Source organism: Struthio camelus, chromosome 3, assembly GCF_040807025.1.
Source record: "Struthio camelus isolate bStrCam1 chromosome 3, bStrCam1.hap1, whole genome shotgun sequence".
Taxonomy (NCBI): Eukaryota; Metazoa; Chordata; class Aves; order Struthioniformes; family Struthionidae; genus Struthio; species Struthio camelus.
This window is the reverse complement of record NC_090944.1, coordinates 96,619,634-96,639,358: the sequence shown is the minus strand read 5'-3', so window position 1 is coordinate 96,639,358 and position 19,725 is coordinate 96,619,634. Positions and strand designations below refer to the sequence as shown.

The following is a 19,725-nucleotide window of genomic DNA, read 5'->3' as shown; positions in this document are numbered from 1 at the left end:
ATCTTACATCTGCACATCACCTGGGCAGACAGTGCAAACGTGGGGGCTGCCTCACGTTTGCACAGAGAAAATGAAAACTTGACCTTTTAGCTGTGAGCCCTGGGCGTCCCGTACGCTGGAGCGAGCTGCCGCAGCGCCTGGAGCTCGCACCAGCCAGGGGAATGCATTTGGCCCAGGCCCCCTGCCGCGTGAGCACGCGCCCATCAGTCAGTGGGAGGCCGGCCAGCGGCCCCGCTCCCTCCGCGGCTGCAGCTGCATGCTGCTACTGCACAGCACGGGTTGGGGCTCTCGCCATCCTAGGGTGACGACAACGCCGTGCCCTGCCTTGAACCCAGCATTTCGTTCCTGCAGGTCTTTGAAAGAAGCATGACTGCTTTGGGGAGAGATCCTGTGCTCAACATTAAGGTTTTAGTGGACTTGTGCCCCGTTTTAAAGCTCTGTTAGGTTTACAGGCTACGCTTTGGTTAGCTCCACTTTAAATCTGTGTAGGCTCTTTTGGTTTCAAAGATAAGTTTGAATTTCAGGTGGCAAGTAATGAGCGATATGTTAATAAAACGATTCTCTGACTTTTTAAAATTGCATTCATATGCAACAGTGATAGGGGGCACTGCAAAAAAACCTAGACCAATAGCTCACCTCTTTCCTGGTATGTGTGTACTGCAGTGGTGTGAATGTATGTTATGCATACATACACACTCACACACACATATAAATAACAGGAGCTGCGCACATAGATACTCTGCAATCAGGAGTTGGGGGTACAGTTAACAATACACCCAAAGAGGAGTAGACAGGAAGCTCTACTTGGACGAGAAGAAGCAATTTTGCAACCTATACAGTGTCTCAAAAATTTCATAATCCTGTGTAGCTTGCTACGTCTGTATGTGACTTGAATCGAAAGTTGTTGGATTCCTTGGAAACAGAAGAGTTGGGCTAGCTAGATGTGCTTACCTGAGATCCCAGAGTTGATTACAATCAAAGAGCTGGGCAGATCAGTAATGGGTTTATAATTGCTATACAGCTTCTTGCAATTTGGTAGGAAAACTTTATTAAGTCTTTCATTACTTAGTAAAAATGTTGAAGTTTGTTAGTTTTTGCTGAATGCAGATTTGATTTATACTAAACTGGATTTATTAAAAGGATACATAAGCCTGGCAGCTGCTTCCACGTCTTGATGTTTAAATGTTTGAATCAGCACCCTGGAACCACCCTCCCTCCCCATCCCGTCCCATCCCGTCCCATCCCATCCTCCCTCCTTATTGTTTTATTTGTTTAAAAAATACTATTCTATGAAGCCTCCCTAGGGATCCGCTTATGAAAAATGACGGATTGCCGTTGCTGATACTGCTGTTTGCGTCGTTTCCGTTTGTCACACTGGCACAGCAGTAACATCTTGAAAGTGGTTCTGAATGTTTTGTTGCACAGTGCATAGCACACGGGGTTTACCGTGCTATTGATGTAGCAAAGCCAGTACCCCAGGTTCCAGAAAGTTTTGGGGATACAGCTATTGCAAAAGGTGTTCACCAGAACCATGATGTTATAGGGGGTCCAGGTAATGATGAAGGCAAACAAAATGGCACTGAGTGTTTGTGCCGCTTTCTTTTCTTTGATAAGTGACATTCGTTTTCGCTTGGTAATCTGACTTCTGGTCTTCAAGGCAAACTTTTTTGCCAGGGTTGCTTCCTTGAAGGACAAAGGCAAGGCTGTAGATGTCTTGGCCACTGACGAAATGCCGTCAGATGCTGTGGCCGTCTCTACTGCTGACCCTGGCTGAATTGGAAGCTTTGAAAAGCTCTTTTGGAAACTTCCACCATCCTGAACACTTTTTGGAGGGTGCAACTTTTTAGGTTTCCTTTCCTTCGACTCCATGTCAGATTTCTGCAGTTCATCCCCTGACTCATGCAAATCTTCTGAAGAAGGTAGCTTTGTGGAATTGAGGATGGCGCTGTGACCAGGAAGCTTCAGCACAATCGAGTAGATGGCTCTGGTCTCTGCAGCAATGTCTTCTTCGTCGGAGGAGGCTGAGTTTTCGAGAGAGGCAGCCGCGTCGTTGTTGTTCCAGCTGTCGCTGCTGCTGTGCTCTTGGTCTCCCTGGTCTGTGTTGGGTTCCCAGCTCTTCATCGTGAGCCAGAAGTGGCAGTGTCTGTATTTCCTCCGTGAGGAGCGTTTCATGCTCTGCCGTTGCAGCTCGTAGCTGCTGCAGCTCCGGGAGCTGCCTGTTTGGTGTACAAAGCGCGCTGCCTCTGCTTCACTGCCCGAAGCCTGTAGCCCTGCTAACTCTTTGGTGCGTTTCTCGGTCTCCTTGTAGATCCTCCAATACAAAATACTCATAATGGTGACTGGCAAGTAAAAGGCAGCTATGGCAGTGCCAAAAGTGATGATAGGTTCACTTAGAAACTGGATAAAACATTCATCAGGAGGCACAGTCCTCTTCCCAACAAAATACTGCCAGAACAAGATGGCAGGGGCCCAAAGAACGAAAGAAATGACCCATGCTAAACCAATCATAACTCCAGCCCTTTTGGTTGTTCGTTTGGCTCTATAGGTAAGTGGTCTAGTGATGGAAAAATACCTGTCAAAACTTATAACAAGGAGATTCATGACAGAGGCATTACTGGCAACATAGTCAATGGCGAGCCAAAGGTCACAGGCCAAGTTTCCCAAAGCCCAGTGGCCCATGATGATGTATGTGGTGAAAAGATTCATGGAAATAACACCAATGATCAAATCTGCACAAGCAAGACTCAGCAAGAAGTAGTTGTTGACCGTTTTCAGTTGTTTGTTAACCTTAAATGCAACAATCACTAGGATGTTTCCTATGATGGTCACCAGTGCAAGGATCCCAGTGAGGAAAGCAATCAAAACCACTTGCCAGACAGCATGTCCACCTAGAGGGTCTTTGCTCGTGCCATTTAGGGACCTATTTGCTGATCCCACAGCGGAGAAGGGAAAACTCTCTGTTGTTTGAGGGAAATCATAGCTGCCAATGAGTGATGCTGCTTCATCAAGTAGTCCTGGTCCACGGGAATCTCTATTCCAGAGGGAGCTCACATTTGCAAACAGCGGGGAGGCTGAACTGTTATTGTGCATGATCATTGTGGCTCTCTGACATAGTCTGCAGTGCAGGAAAACAGAACAAAACAGAAGAACACCCAAGTGAACAAGTGAGAACAGTAAATGAAAAAATCTTCCAAATTCTTATATGCATAAAATCCCCCAAGCACTTTGAAAGTTATCTTTACAAGCAAAGCTGTCTGTGACACTTGCTAGGTCAAATACATATGTGGCAGTACTCACCTTACACCTGTGATTAAGCTGGGATCTTTGTTATATTTGCATATGGTTTCCTTCAAAACTTTCAGTCACAGGATAACCAAAATCCCAAGAGAATTCGAATCCACAACAGTATTAAAACTAACTCTATAATTGATCTGCCCCAAACCTTACACCTCAACAGCCTGCTATCCCGGAGCCTTCAAAAACCAAATGTCAGACACGTGCAGCTCCAGACCCTCTAGGTCAGACTCAGTGCTGGTCCTCAGTGCTCCTGCGGCCCCAGTCTCAGCTGCCCCCAGCTAAAGCTAATGATAAATCCAAATATTGCCCCATCTTTCATTCCTTGAAGTAGAGCTATAAAAAGTCAGCTTTGTTTCAATGTTTGTCAAAGGCTACCATACCCCTTGAGATTATAAAGATCTTTTCATTTTTAGTTATCTGATAAAGGTACTAAAAGTTCTCATTAGTACTTTTTGCACATGCCACTGTTCATTTTTCATGCCCATTTTTTATACTTGGACTACGGATTTTGTACATCTAATGACTTCAAAATGTCTTTGGGGCAACACATATTAAAATTTCCTTTGAAAGTATGGTCTCCAGAGTCAGGAAAAAATGTTTGGCAGATGTCAGAGCAATCACTAAACACTTTAGGAAAAGAGGAAAATACATGAAAGGGATTCATAATTAAAACTTAAACCTTTTCCCCAAGTACTTATGTAAAATGAAGTCATGCTCAGAATAGGAATTTGCATTCTCCTTATTTCATTAACTTCTGTGGTCAACTGACTAGATTCATTCTTATAAATCAATTTTATCATCAAGCAGCAAGAACTCTGATGAAAACGTCTTTTGCTGACGGTAAATGTTCAACAAAATATGCTGTGAAAGTCAAATGTTTGTTTATTTTCTAACTGCAAATCAGTCCAGGCTCAATATATTTTGACACAATATAATGAGCACCAAAATGGACTGGTGCTACACAAAATATTTAAACAGAAGTGGAGTTTTTGTTTTAGGTTCTTTAATTAATTTCTACATTGTTTTCCCTTGAACCGTACTTGTACTTTTGTTGGCAAGCCATAAGGGACCATGTGATTTTAAATGCTGCAGTTCCTTTAATATACAGAGTAAATGGACCAACATCTAGTTCACTTACCTTATGCACAATAATTAATATAGAAAACATTTTTTGGGGATCTAAAGTAAATGAGATATTAAGTTGCTTCTTTAACTAATAAAAAGACAAGGTTACAGCAAAGCTGCCTTATCCTAATATAATTCAACCAATTTTTAATGCATTTATCCTTTTATCATACAAGATACGAACATAATAATAAGAGTAAATATTGCTCTGAGGAATTACACATTTTTAACTCTTATCCTAAATAGAAAGACTGTAAATTTGGAGTAATATTAGCAATTTCTTTAAAAAAAAAGGTAAGAATTCTAATAACTGTAAATGACATTTACTGAAATATAAAATCTAGAAAGGGAAATAAAGTTGTTTTAAATCAAAGTGTGTTGAAACAAAAAACTTTGACATTTCAAGTTCTATTTTATTTGAAAAGTCAACATGAAGGAAATATTTCTGAATATTCACATAAAAAGATTCTATAGACATTGGTCAAATTTAATTGTCAAACTGCTCCTCTAAAATGTTTGTTATTTTATACCATTTTAATTATTCCTTTACTATCAGTAGTACTGACACATTGAGCCACATGATAGCAGAAAGTGACTGTACTTTTTTTTTTTTTTTGGAGGAATAGGTTTCCAGATGACATACAGATTTTGAAAACAGCTGCTGCTCTAATTTATACAATAACTGCTTATCTTATTTTCTAGATCAAAGTGCCAATCTGCTTTAATACAGAACAAACAGTAGGCACTTTGAGCTAGGAAGGGAGATGAAATGTTTAAGCTGTACCTAACACTTTACAAACAATAATAAATTAGACTGTTTTCATCATTATGAAATGAGAACTAATATCAGGATATGACTTACCGCATGTGATATTATTATGATATACTATTGTTTCATTAATCTAACTAGTACTTTGCTGACAAGAAAATTGGAGTGCAAAATATAAAATTATTTCACAAATGAATTGAAATTAGGAATTAGGAAAGAAACTTTTCCAAACATTTTTTACTTTGAAATATCATGGAGTATTTTATTCAAATCTGTACAATATCATGAAATTCATTTTCAAATGAAAATTTCATTTTCTTATGGAAAAATGACATTAATCACTAGTTGTATAATGCATCAGAAAAGGAAAGCAATTCAAAGAGAGCTGCGAGGAACTTAAGTCGTATGAATTATTTGTCTTTAAGCAGTTTTGTAAGAAGGAAACACTGCAAGGAAGTAGAAAAGCAAATACATAGTAGGAATAGTGGCAGGTGATCTATAATTATGTGTTTTAAATAATTAGTTTAAAAAACCCAGAAAGTTATAAGAAATACACAACATGGTAACTAATCACAAACCTTACACTGATACCACATAACATTACAACTATAATATATTATAAAAATGACTGATCCTTTGCAGAAATGTCGAAGCTAAGCAGGATTCCCCACATTCTCAGCTGATTTTCTCATACCTAGGTACAAATAAACCTTCTACAACTCTGTCTGTGCTAAATGTTGCATTATATGTGGCTATCGAGATATCGGTTTGTCTGTTTTTATGGCTTTCACACATTTCTTCTGCCTGTTTGATTCAGACTTTATGGGAAATTTCATTAGAGGGTATAACACAATCAGAGTAACAACTCTTATCAGCTTAATGTAAGACATATAAGAAGCAGGAATAGAGAGCATTAAACATATTGAAGACTGGCGCTGAATTTGTACGTAATGCATAATAATGCATAATTTGTATCTAATACATAATTCATGCAAGTGTCTTTCAAAGGATTTGGGGCATGAGGAGGAAATGGTGGGTGGAAGAACAGCCTATGCTGGATGCTCATAGCAGTGTGAGTGATGAAACATGACAAAGGGAAGGAAAAGAAGCAAAACCTTTACCAAAGAAGCTGGAAAGAAAGCCACTGGTGTGTGGGGCATTTCTCCCTATGAATTAAAATACGATGCCAGCAAATGCATCGATTTACTGCATATTAAAGAGTCATAACATTTTATGTTTAGCTATACTTTTTGCCCTTCAGCACTTTTGAAATGTTGGGCTTAATATCTGCAGAAATTTCATTCTCTCATCCTACAGAAATCCATGAGAACAGTGATGTCTTAGAACAGCAGAAGATTTGGGCTCTTAAACATGTGGAGCTGCTGAAATAAAGATGCTGCTGGAACGAGTAGGGCACAGCATAGTGCTTGGTGACTTTGGCCAAATACCAGATAAGCTCCCTTTGAGAGAACGGTCCCTATAGGTTTTAATGATGAAGCAGAGCAAAGTGGTTATCAGTCTTAAAGTCAGCTCAGGAAGATTCCCTTTATACTGCTCACTGGGATGACTAATCTGTTTATTCTTTATAAATAAAGCTTAGCTCACAAAGCAAGCATTTACCAACTTAGGTTTCAGCATCTTTAGATTTATGGCTAATATGAAGGTGAAGTCATGAAGATGGCGCTATAAAAAGAAATACACTGAGGTCTATTTCACAAAATGGCTATAAATAAGTGAACAAGAACATGCAATTGGACAACAGTTTTCTAAAACAAAGATCAATATTTTGTGCTTTTTCCAAAGACTATCTGTAGGCAAGCTCTTGAAGGCAAGACATAGAAGAGCACGAATGGATAAAAGGTAAGCTACAGCCTGTAACTCGTTCATTGAGCCCTCTCTCATTTGTATTGCTATGTGGTACCTATGGGGTCATCTCTTTTCTTTATTCTCAATCAAAAATCTACACATTTGTCAAAATGCTTCTCTCAATAAAATCTACATGGATTTTTCTGAAACAATTTGACCATGTACTTGCCCTCTATTAGAGAAGCTGTGGGACACAAGGTATTTTTTTCCTTGTCTCTGCTGGCTATACCACTTCTGACTGCGGAGCTGGTTTAGTTCAGGTCACCAAACACACACAAGACATCCCCACTGATCTGTCTCGCACTGCTTCAAAAACATTGCAGAGGCCAAACTTGCACAGTATGAGATGGACTCATTCCACCTACACCGCTGAGCCAAAAGTCTGCAGAAAGCCATTTGCAAAAAGGCAGACGGAGGGCCTGGATGGGAACCATGCTCTTGCTTTTTGTTCACACCTCTTCACACACACTCCTACTAGCTGTACTCCTTTGTCTTGACCAAAGAGGACATTCATTTACACATAGTATATCTATATAAATGGAGATCCCACATATTCAAAAATTGTTAATGAAGGCACCTGGAAACCTAATATACAAAAGTATTATCCTTTGCAGGAGAGGGTGAAACAGTACTCAGTGTGTAAATGAAGCAAAAATACTGTTCAGTTGTGAGTGACTGTTCACAAGCAATCACTTAATCACTTCAGCAAGTGTTGAAACTGTTCTTGCCAATTGTTTATGGGTCAGGGTGGTTAGTCACAATGAAATGGAAATCTTTGCATCAAACAAGATCCGTGGAAAACATCCTTTTTGCAATGTTATATTTAGGAAGCAGAGATATATTTTCTAGAACTCTCACATGGGATGAAGTCAAAATAGCATGAGAGAGATCTGAAATGACTATGTTTGCCAACTATACACCAGATATGACTAGTATTGTAGGGTTCAGACCTTCCTTCACTGACATTAGGGGCAGATAGCAGAGGATGAAAGGCATAAAGCATCTCCTCCTCACACATACACTTACAGAAACTCTACAAGGTAACATCCAATGCCTAGTTAAGTATTGTTTGAGAAGTCTGAAAGGTAAGTTCAGAGTTGTGATGATAGTATTACATCATTTTTTCATAAACAGGACAAGTCAGTATCCTCAAAGGTAAAAGGAAAGTGCTAGTAGCATTGTGAATATAGTCCTTTTTTATTCTGGCTCTTTTACAACTCCTGCAATCAAAGTGTTTATTTCAGCAAGAAATGTACTTCTCATACTTTCATTTTCATGGAAGAAACCTACCTCCACCACCACCACCACAACTCTACTTTCAATTAGTGACCAAATTTTCTTCACTCATCTATAAGTTTGGTAGCAGAACAGGGATTTCAATGCTTTAGGAAGCCACAGCAAGCCAAGTTATCCTCCTCTTTCTAAAACTGCCATGCGTTTTCTAGTTCGAGTATAAAAAGCACTACGGGGAAACAGAGTGTCCTGGGTCCATGGCTCAGATAGAAAAGCACATCCTACAATGCAGCCTGCCAACCCCTTCCCAGCAAGCCAAATCTCAGCAGTTCACAGATAGACTGGTGTGCGACCAAGTGAAAAAGGAGCCACAAATACTTTCGTAAAATGCACAGTGCAGCACTGTGGAAAACTAAACAAACAAATCTGTGAAATCATCATGGTTCTTACCAGGATGAGAGTTTACAAATCACAGGTACAATGTCCTAGATTACAGTTTCACGCCTGTGAGTAACAAAGGAAACTATTTTTACTCCATATAGACTTATGTCTCTTATAGCATAGAGATTACTGCTAGTGATTTTGGGTTTTTTTGTTTTTGTTTTTTAATAAGAGCTTATGAAAGGTCCTGGACAGAGAACATCAGAGGTAGTGTACTCTTCCCAGCACTTTGAGGAAAGTGCCTGCGCAGTACAGGCAACAGCTATAGAGCCTTTCACACATCTCCTCTCCAGTGCACTTCTGCTCCATGCTCCATTGGAGGGCATGAGATAGGAAGTGTCTCACTAGGGATTATTGGAAAGGAAGGAGAGAGCAGCTGCAGAAATGCTCACTAATTACAATAGATGTGGACTTCAAAGCCTGGACTTTTGGAACAGACTAATTCCTTGCACATTGCTGAGTTTATGGAAAGCAAAATAGAATAGACAGTAGGAACACTGCAGTCACAGTTTTACTTCATTTCACATCTCTTTTTGCTTAATTCATATTTCAGTTATTTTGGCAATACTTCATATTTCAGTTTGCCATATTTTTTCCTTTCCTTAGACCTTCCTACTCACAAACCTGCCTGGACGTGATCCTGGACAATGTGCTCTAGAGGACCCTGCTTGAGCAGGGAGGTTGGACTAGATGATCTCCAGAGGTCCCTTCCAACCTTGGCCATTCTGTGATTCTGTGAAACACACAACCTCCCTTTTCTCAGAGAAATTTGGTTTTTTTTGCTGTCTTTAAGAGGCTCTGAGATGAAATTTCTGGGAAGTCAGATGCCATTGTTTAGGCTTGGCTGTATAAGATCCCCCCCAAAATGCAAAAGTTTAAGATTTAAGCATTTCACATTTGGCAAAATAAAAAATACATATGCATTTGAACATTTTCCTGAAATTATTCCTAGGTTACATATGCCAATTTTTCAAATCACACATTGATTTTTTTTCAAAATACAGTAAAGATTTTCTGAAACTTGAAATGAAACAAAAGGAAGATGCAAGCATTCACACTAGCATTCAGGGTTTTATATCTGTTATATAGCAGCTCTCATTACTTGCAGCTCATGTTACACAAGATAATGTATTCCTTATCGATAGGTGCATGATAACAGGAAGAACAGTGTAATGAGCAGTGAACAAGACCTCAGATTTATAAAGACTTACTTATATTAATGATCAATCTTGTTACACTCACAGTTTTGCAGCTTTGCAAGATCAAATACAGAGCCATAGAAATTGATCCTATTATGAAATATTCCAGCCAGTTCTCTTAGATGTTCACAGTAGACACAAATATCTGATATACTTTTATATTTTAATATTCATATGTGTACATACATATACTCTTGTCACATTTTCCAAATAGTGATATTCATTTTTCACTACTTAACTGTCAACTTGATGCAAATAAAGCTCAAACACGTCCCACTAATATGAACGATCACTGCAAGCACTTCAGCCTCCATCTCTTCTGCTTTTCATCTATAAAGATGTTTTGCTTAATCTTACTAAACTTATCTAGATTTAATAAGCCCGTGCTTTAAAATCACTTTTGTTATTCACGAATTAGATTTACTTATTTGCTTATCATGCTGCTGTTGTTATTGTGGGAGGCATAACAGGGAGCAAACAAGCAACTCATTTCTTTAATCACGTGTTTCATATTCATGGCTCTGGAAAGCATTTACAAAATCTAACGCTAGGCACCAAAGTTACCTGATTCACCTCCTTTGCTGCCCTACAGCCAGTTAAGGGGAATGTCCCATCCTGAGGGTGCTGGGAGCTGAGCTGGCCCCAGCGCCACAGCACCAGCTCTTGCCAGAGAACCGCCCTTTGGCACTGCCCACCTAAAGGCACGGAGAAATGCAGCATCTCAAGCTGGGCCATGGAAATTATTCCTTCATTTGCCAATCCATTTCCCCTCCACTTTGACAAGGAGGCCAACTGTCGTGATGCCCAACCGTATCTACAGCCTCCATCCTGTGTCCTACTCGCTTACCCTGCATTTGCCTTTACAAAATTCATTCTTCTAAACACCTTATTTCATATAATATTGCTTCCCGGAAGGTTTTTATATTATGGTAAAAATATAACTTTGAATACTGATGTGTTCTAATGGCTAGTAAATATTGATTTCAGTGGAAACATCTGCTTACTTATACAGCTATATAAATAAGAATAAATACTGTGCTGCCATTAGGACCAGAAGAAAAAAATTCAGACACGTTACACGTTGGCTGCATTTCAAAACTCCAGACATGTATTTCTGATCCCTTGTGTTTAGGACTTTCATCTAAGTCGAATCTGCTACCTAACTGTAGAATTCTCTTGCATGATTTTTCCAAATATGTTTTACAAATAATAAATCAAAATCCTGGGCTGCCTGGTTAAGAAGATGGTGATTTTAACAGATAGCCATACTTACTGAATAAGTGTAGCTGTGCAATTTCTTACTTACTTATTCCATAGACTCAATGACTCAGTACACATTCACCTCATGACTTTTAGTTTCAGAGAAATCCTATCCTGAAATCCTTTAAAATATTTGCAAGGTAGAACCTAATAAGCTCAGGTCTGATGCAACCTAAGCCTAGTGACTTGTTTACCATTGGCAATAGCAACAGAACGGCTTAAGGAATTGTCCTTTTCGCTCTCGGCACATGCACTTAGTGGTTATTTTCTGAACCGCTCGTATGAACAAAGTGAAACCTTTGAAAGCCAGATTCGGGAAACGTCCACAATTTTTGAATTGCGGAAAACCAAAACAAATTAGGTCTTGCTCAATTAAATATATTAAATATTGACTAATTAGATATAACTGTTAAAACCAGGAGGTGCATTCTTGTGAAGATACGACATGATTTAAATCGCCAGACAGCTTATTTTAGAGAGCTTTATTAACACTACATCCCATTTGTCTAATTGATACTGGGGGAAACAGACACGTGGTGTAAAAAGTAGTCAGGATTACAATCAAATACTGACAATTTCACTCACTTGAGAAACCCCCTGGCTTTGATGTTGTGCATTGTAAGCATCTGGGGATGGGGCGATTTGGCAGAAGGGTTGGTTAGTAGGTTGAACTTAAACATGAAACTAGATTGAAATGAAAGTAGAAAAATAGCCATGTAATTATCTTGTTCATGCATCATAAGTGCATGTTTTTTTCCTTTGAGGAAAAAATTAACCTTTTTAGAGACTTCTTCATTTTATTATTTATATACTTTTTTACACAGTACTGCTTAATATTTTGTTATTTATTGTGATGTTGAATCCCAGTCCTGATCTAAAACTTCACTGTGCACATTTCTGTACAGATACTCGACTATCTCTTTGTGAAAGGCCATCCATCGACTTCACAGCTAATACTCCTAAAGACATATTTGAAGTTCATATGTTAAAATATGGCCATGGAAAATAAAACTATGGGAATTCTTAAGCTTAACTATATTTTCCTCCTAGGTAGTCTTAAATGCTTATCACTAGAACATTTTGAATAAGCATGAAAAATATGTGTCTACACAGAGTGGGAAAAAAAATTTGAAGTCTTCCAAGTGATTTTTGCTTTTACTAAATGTTCCATCCTTCCCTAAAAAAAAAACAATGTCTGCGCAAATTCATATCAAGAAATAAGAGTCTGCTATCAAGCACATATCAGAAAAGACAGGAAGCCCTTTGTAAATTCTATTAGATTTGCTTTCCAATCCTACTTTAAGTAATCTTTGGATATGTTTAAAATCAATATTTAAGGAGAATATCAGCCTTTGAGAATATTTGCACAGTGCAGCAGACCTCATCAGCAGACCTCTTTTTCCTGTCTATCTTTACCAAAACTGTTTCAAACCAAAGTAATCAAGTGATTATGCTATAAAAATAGATAAATTTTTGTTTTTAATCTGTCTCACTGATACAAAATACCATCAAAGAAAACTGGAAAATGAGAGTGTAGACATTTTTCGAATATCAAAGAGGACAGAGAGCCTGGACACTGAGCTTTGAAGAGGACACCTGAAACATTCTTCTCAATGTCATTTGTCTGTACGAAGAAAATGAAATGACAAAATCCTGTCAAGCCTTGAAGCCAGAGAATTGAAAGTATTTTTTTTCTGGAAGTCCTTTCAATGGAGGGAAAATAAATAACCTAAACCAAAAAACATAAATAAAAACTCACATCATAGTTTTGATTTTTTGCCATTTCAAAACCTATTTTTTTTATTGGCAAAGTAATTTCATTTTCTGTCAACGTCAAGCTGAAACTCAGATTTTTTTGACAAATGCTGAGAGCAATTGAGATAAGAGATATGGTCTGTTATTTATTTAGAGAAATTATGAAGATGCATTTACACCTAGGTCTAACGAAGAGGTATCAAAGACTCCAGTCCAGATGACAATTTTCACTTGGCTTCAGGTTCTGTTATATGAAAGATCTCTAAAACACATTATTTAAGTGTGTTAACTATCATGAGTTTAAAGTTCTCTTGAGTATGAGAGAATCCTAAACCATTTGAAATTGTAGTTTTGCTGGACACTACATTTTATACTATCTAGCGCATTGCACGAAGATGCCAAAAATACACACTACCTAATACAGCTTTTGTTAAAGATGGATACTTTGGCAATTTTACAGAAGACAGAATAATGTAGCTTGGACGGTGCTAGGAATTAGCACTTTATTAATGGAAATTTATTCTTGTTCCCTTTGTTGCTTGAAATATTTTTGCTATCTACTGTAGGAAAATCAACACTCCCACACTGCACAGATGGTTTACTTAAAAAGAGGACAGAAAAAATTATTGAGAAGTTTCAGCTAGAGGAAGAAATTGCTAAGAAATAGCTATTAACCAATGAAATATATGTAGATATTTGGACACTGGTACTATTTTAATTGAAAAGGAAATTTTATATAATTTTACTCTATGTGCAAAATATTATGTTATTAATCATATTGTTTATTATTTTTCTAAACAGGGTTTTCAGTCATACAATTATGTAAGTTTTTAAAACAGTTTAGTTTAGTCCCAAGTGAGAATAGTTCAATAGTGAAATAGTTCCCAAGTGAAATAGAACGTAGTCAGATAATGGACATTTTCAGTGAATGTATTTATTTATTTAATTATAAGTTAGAAATTTCTGATTTTGAGGTTTGGAAATATTCTTTCATTTTGATGACTTGATCGAAGTATAAAAGTATATGAAATGTGCTAGTGATTCATAGGAACTGGATTTACTGCTGGGGCAAAAGAACTATTAGAAGATTGGTGCTGTGTGGCTCTTTCTATAACTTATGCTACTTTAATAAAACCGTAAATGAAATTCTATCATATAGTTCAAATGGAAAATTTTTATGTTAATGAAACACTCTGCTACTAAATCAAATGGAAAAAGGCAAAATGCTTTGTTTGCACTCTTCACTGTAAATACTTGTATCAATACTGACACTGTATTTCATTATTCACTGGTACCTCTTTAGGTAAATCTTTTTTCATCTGTTTGAAAGTGTGGTATAATACCCACTAGGTGGCACAACAGTTATTTAGAAAAAAAGTCTGGAATTTGCAACACAAATTTTAAGTAGTCTCTCAAAACCTGTGCATGTAAGTGGAAATTATAACTAATTAAATCTATTCTGTTACAGGGACAGTAGCTAAAATAAATGCATATAATTCAAATATTTTAAAATTATTAAAATAGCATAAGTGTGAATCAAACTAACAGCCAAATTACCGACAACTGTTTTGTGCTGTATCCTGACTTAACTTCCCTTTTTCCTAAAATAGACACAACCTCGAGAAAGTCCTGGTGGAATTCTGCAACTTAGTCAAATTGGTCCATTCCAAAGTTGAACTCCCTGTACGTACGCTGCAAGGAAGTTTTAAAGTCCCTTGGAAACCAATGGTAGCAGATACTGTAAGTTTTAATAAATGTAAACAATTATTCTTTAATTATATACAGACAAGTAATTACATAATGTTATCACTGCTATAATCTTCTGTAGGGTTTGTTCACAGTTTTTTCTTTGTTTTTTCATTCTTCCAGCTACAAAGCAACATAAATGGAGACATGACCAATGAAAATAGTCCTGACAGGGAGGGTCATAGAGGGTAGGAGGTGCTGGTGAGAAGTTTATTTTGAATTGTTCTATGTAATGGCTGTTGGTAGAGCTTGTGAAAGAGTCCTCTTCCAACTGACATTTCATTAGGTTGCTATCTATTTGTTTGCTTGAATATCTGCCTTTTCTTCCTACTTGAAATATTTCCTGAGAGTTTAAAGTTTTAGAATTATACTCTTACAATTCTAGTATAAAGAATATATATTCAGGACAAAGGAAAGGCTCATAGTAAGTTAAATGTGAAACTGAAGTGTATCCCTACTTCTGTCATAGGGTTTCCATGCTGTACAGGAGAAGTCACTGATTCAGATCTTTACAGCAACACCACTTTACTTTGAAAGGATACTGCAAAGTCGAACTTAGTAATGCACAGGTATTCCTCAATTTCTGCATTTGCAGTTTTGCGAAATAAAGATCTTGACATATATTTTTGCAGGGTTTTGTCTGCATGCTTCTAAAATATTAAGATCATTAAGATCAACAAAAGACCATTTTCTAATTCAGCAACTATGCATTCATCTACTACTCTACACATTTTGCACTCACTACACAGCTAATATACTCATGGTCTTCTACATTCCCTCCTGGCTGCTGTGTCTTAGGTTTCATTCATTTTGACATGAAAAATAGAAAAACACATGGAGATGTAATTACATTAGGCATAAAGGTTGCTACCCAAATAACAGAGTTTTGCTTCTAAACTAAGAAGGTAAATTGAACTAATGATCATCTGTGTTTGCTCATTCAAGCCTAAAAATTCTGTGTTCTGCAAACCCATTAAAGTTCGGGATGATCAACAAAAGACTTAAAATCACATACCAGGAGTCCTAGCTAAATTAGAAGTAAAATATTTTTCCCATTTTTCATAGGGTTGATCAGATGGCAGGTGGAACATGGAAAGGAAGTGGAAAGTCAGAAGGAGAATGCCTGCCTAGAAAAATCCTTTCCTGCGCTAAAAGATCAGAGGAATTTTAATGCTTAAAGTAAGAACAGGGATGCATGCTGCATGCGGCTTCACTGCGTCCCACTGGCCAAAACTAGAAGTATGAATGCTTCATTAAGTATTAAGTATTTCCTTCCATTCATCTGCCTTTTATCTTCCAGCTGCCCCACGTTTATCCTCTGGTTTGGCAGTGAGCTGTACTTCCAGGCTCTTATGGGTCTATCTGATCAATATTTTTTCGGATCAGAAAACAAATCCCTATTTGGCTGGCAGTCAGGAGGGTTTTGTTTGTTTGTTTGCTTGTTTGTCTTTATTAACCTTTCTTGGCAGTCCTGTAGTGATATACATCGGCAAAAAAGCCTAAGACTGGGAAGTCTTCATCAGGTAAGTGCCCGCTGCTACCTGTGGGCAGACTGCAGAGGCGGCAAATGGACAGCAGATGTCTGCTGGGGGCAATGGAGAAAGGGAAACTTGAAGTTGCTGCTCTTCTTGCAGAAGGAGAGATTTAATGCAGAAGAGCCAGTGTAGGCTCTGCCTCTTGACAGCCTGCATGCCCTGAGCACCAGCTCCCGGAGATTTTTTAAGCTGACTATGCCTGGTGCAGCCCCGTTTGCAGGTGCCGTGAGATGGTTGCCTGCATTCACGGAGAAGCTCACCTTGAGGGCTGAGGTATCCCCCCTCCAGAGGCCACCCTGAACCCCAGGGCTCCTTGCCAGAGGAAGAGCGGCAGTGAGGGTTTGCACCCCAACACCAGGATAATGGGTGAAAAGCGAAGGAAAACCGCACGTTTTTGCCAATGTTTGTGTGTCAAAAGCTTCTGGGGCCGTGCATGAAATGTCACTGGGCAAACAACAGCAAACTGGATAAAGGTAAAAGGAACATATTATCAGATCTGCTGGAAGGAATGACTTGAGAGAGGGTAAAACTACTAAATAGGTATGTTATGGTAAAAAGATGACTAAGAGGCAACCTGATAACTCCTTATGTGAATCCGAACAGCCAGCCCTGACAGCAGGGAGCGTACGCAGGAAACTGATTGGAGCAAGGATTCTTGTAGCTAAACGTGGCAACAAAATCACTTGAGGTAAAAGGACATTTCCACTAGCTGGAAACAGCATTTCCTTGTTGTCAGCCCTCCCTCTTAATGCTAGCCCTCATGGGCTGCAAGCAAGCAAGGCTACTACCAGCCGCAGCTACAGCTCGGAGAGGGGTCTGGAAGCGATGGAGCGAAGATATCAAGAACAGCTAGGGCTTGTAACAGCCTTCTAGGGAAGTCATGCTCAGTGACAAAGTACTCAAAATTAAGCAAGAAGAAGAATTGTTTGAGAGCTATTTGTCACAGAAAAGATTCGAAGTTGCTGAACTTTCCTCCTCAAACATATCTATGAAGCAAAAATGAGATCAGACTTCAGAATGCGTACTCATGACAAAAAAAATGTTTAGCAAAATTAAAATGTCAGAATGTGCCAAGTTACTAAGTAGCAGTTGCCCCTTTTGCCAGAGACTATACGGAGAAGTAAAGCAGCTGCGTGCCAATTCCATGCTCCACAGCAAGCTTAAGTCTCTCTTCGGTACCTGCTCTACTTTGTGTTAAATTACTGTAACTGCTTTCTTGATACTCACACTAATTCCCTCACCATTCGTATGCAAGCACCATCATCTTGAGCTGCAAATTCCCAATCTGTACTTGTCCACTCATATACGTCAGTAGCAGGACAAAATTCTGGAGGCCAAAATAGTTTGCAGGTGCAACTAACATATTCTGGGCACTTGCCAGCTCCAGCTAGGAAAAAGCTGTGCCTGTCTGAGAGGACCTACATTTTAGTGTGTCATGGCACAAAGGCAAATGCAGAGGGTAGGAAAGGAGGGACAAAGGTAGTGACCAGACACGCAGAACTGTTTTGCCACATGTTATAAACAGACCAGTGTCTCATTTCTCCTACATGTCGCAGCAAAAGTGCCAGCTATGACCTTGGTGAAGAGAAATAAAAAGCCACAGTGTCTCCCTGGCTTTCAGGAGACCCCAATCTCGTACCAAAAAAAAAAAACAAAAAAATCCCTCACCCAGTTACTTCAGATTTCCACCATTTCAGTGGAGGCCGAGACCTGATCGCAGATACTCGGTACAGTAGGGTGGAGAACTGAGCTAAAAAGAGAATCGGGTTTCCAGAGGGAGCGGCAGTTTTGGGGAAGCGAGAGCTGCAGCACGGCAAGCTGAGGCTGAGCCTCTCCGCAGCGTCCTTCCTCCTGCGCACACCACCACCAAAGCAAGCGTCTGCACAGCTCCCCCCGCCCCGAGACAATCACGGCCTGGCGCCTCTCAGATGCGGTACCGTCTCCTGGGAGCAAAAGGGAGGGGAAACCCGATAAAGCAGGACGACGTTAAAAGCGACAGATGAGAAAGAGGAACGCAACCTGTTCCCAGGCCCGTTCTCACACCAGCTAACTGTGGCGGCAGAAGAGCCGCCCGCGGCGGCCCATCTGATACGCTGATGCTCCCGGTGATACGAGCGGCCGCGGGCTGACGGGCCTGCACAGCCCCGAGCCCTTACGGCTCGCTGCCACGGGGGAGGTCACAGACAGGGAGCCCCGGGACGGTGCCTTAACGAACACAAGCGAAGCGCGCTCCCTGGATTTACCCGAATCCAGCTGGAATAGAGGGGGAGAAGAAAGGTGAGATGAAATCGGTGGTGGCTCCTCAAGAGACTCTGTGGTCAGATACAACAAGCGACTGGGTTGTTTCTGACCCCGGCCACATCCTCACGGTCTTTTTTTATCTTTCCTGTGTAAGTGACGCTCATATTTTATAAGACTCACCCTAATCGTTTTCACGGGTCACTCCAGAAGTGATGCGCGAGGAACATAACTGTGTATTGATGAATGTGAATATAACATGTGAGCACTATGTTAACATTTAAAGAACCTCGGTCCTCATGAGGTCAAACGCTGTTGCTTTGTACGATTGTTGCTAGCTTGTTTGATTTAGATGGGCAAGACCAGACAGCATAGGAACGTGCCTGAGCCACTGCTGTATTTATGTAACGTTTTAACTACAAGGACTCTGAGTCCTGCCTTCTTCCATGCACTGCAATATTGCCTTTGGATGTAAAAACAAGCAAACCCCCCAGCAACTGTTCCCTGCTTCGCTTCCCTCAGTAGTGTATCAATGTCAAAGCTGACCCCTTTCCAGGTACAGGGATTGAAAAAATCCCTGGTTCGTCAAAACAAAACAAAAAAAAAAAAAAACCACAAGTAAACAATGGAACGGGCTTCTGGATCAGTATAAAGTTTTCATCTACACATGGAAACTTTCTACACCATATATCCCTTATGACTAGTTCCGAACCTGACAACTATCATGTGCAGAAAGATAACGAGTAGTACTGCTCCGGCCTTTGAATGCGACTGTTTTAAATACTAATGTATATTACTTAGCATCATTAAAACAGGTGTTATTTATTCATTTATTTATGTTTTAGATGAGCACTTGGTTTATATCAGTTCAGCACCAAATGTCATGTCTAAAAGGTATCTCCAGTAGGGATAAAATCTTTTATATCCGGTTTGAAAAACTGGAGGAAAAACTAATCCTAAGTATAACAGCATCCACGGCTACTTTTAATATTAATTTTTATCTACACTGTTGAATACGAAGGATTTAACTGACTTACTGTATCATCAAGAAAGTAGATGGCAAGCTTTTCTAGATGTTTTTTCTGTATTGTGGATTTATCATCAAAGTGGTGCTGAATTTACTCTCAAGGCTGAGCATTATCAATCCTGAATGTGTAAAATAAATTTTTCTAAATTAATGCTTAGGGAAAATTAAAGCATTGGGGTACCTACACATCACAGAACAGTACCTATTGGCTTTCAATAGGCTTTTAGCATCCAG

At 39.2% G+C, this 19,725-nt stretch overlaps 1 protein-coding gene across 4 annotated transcripts in view; it reads right to left on the bottom strand.

The window, feature by feature from the left end:
* Positions 1-1,265: 1,265 nt before the first annotated feature.
* The window catches only part of CHRM3 (cholinergic receptor muscarinic 3), a 278,715-nt gene continuing 260,255 nt past the window's right edge, over positions 1,266-19,725 (bottom strand). For all 4 annotated transcript variants that reach the window (XM_068936459.1, XM_068936461.1, XM_068936460.1 and 1 more), the window contains one exon: positions 1,266-3,115. In XM_068936459.1, coding sequence (XP_068792560.1) covers positions 1,288-3,115 — 1,828 coding nt within the window. In that variant the 3' untranslated portion in view covers positions 1,266-1,287. The remainder of the gene's footprint in view (positions 3,116-19,725) is intronic.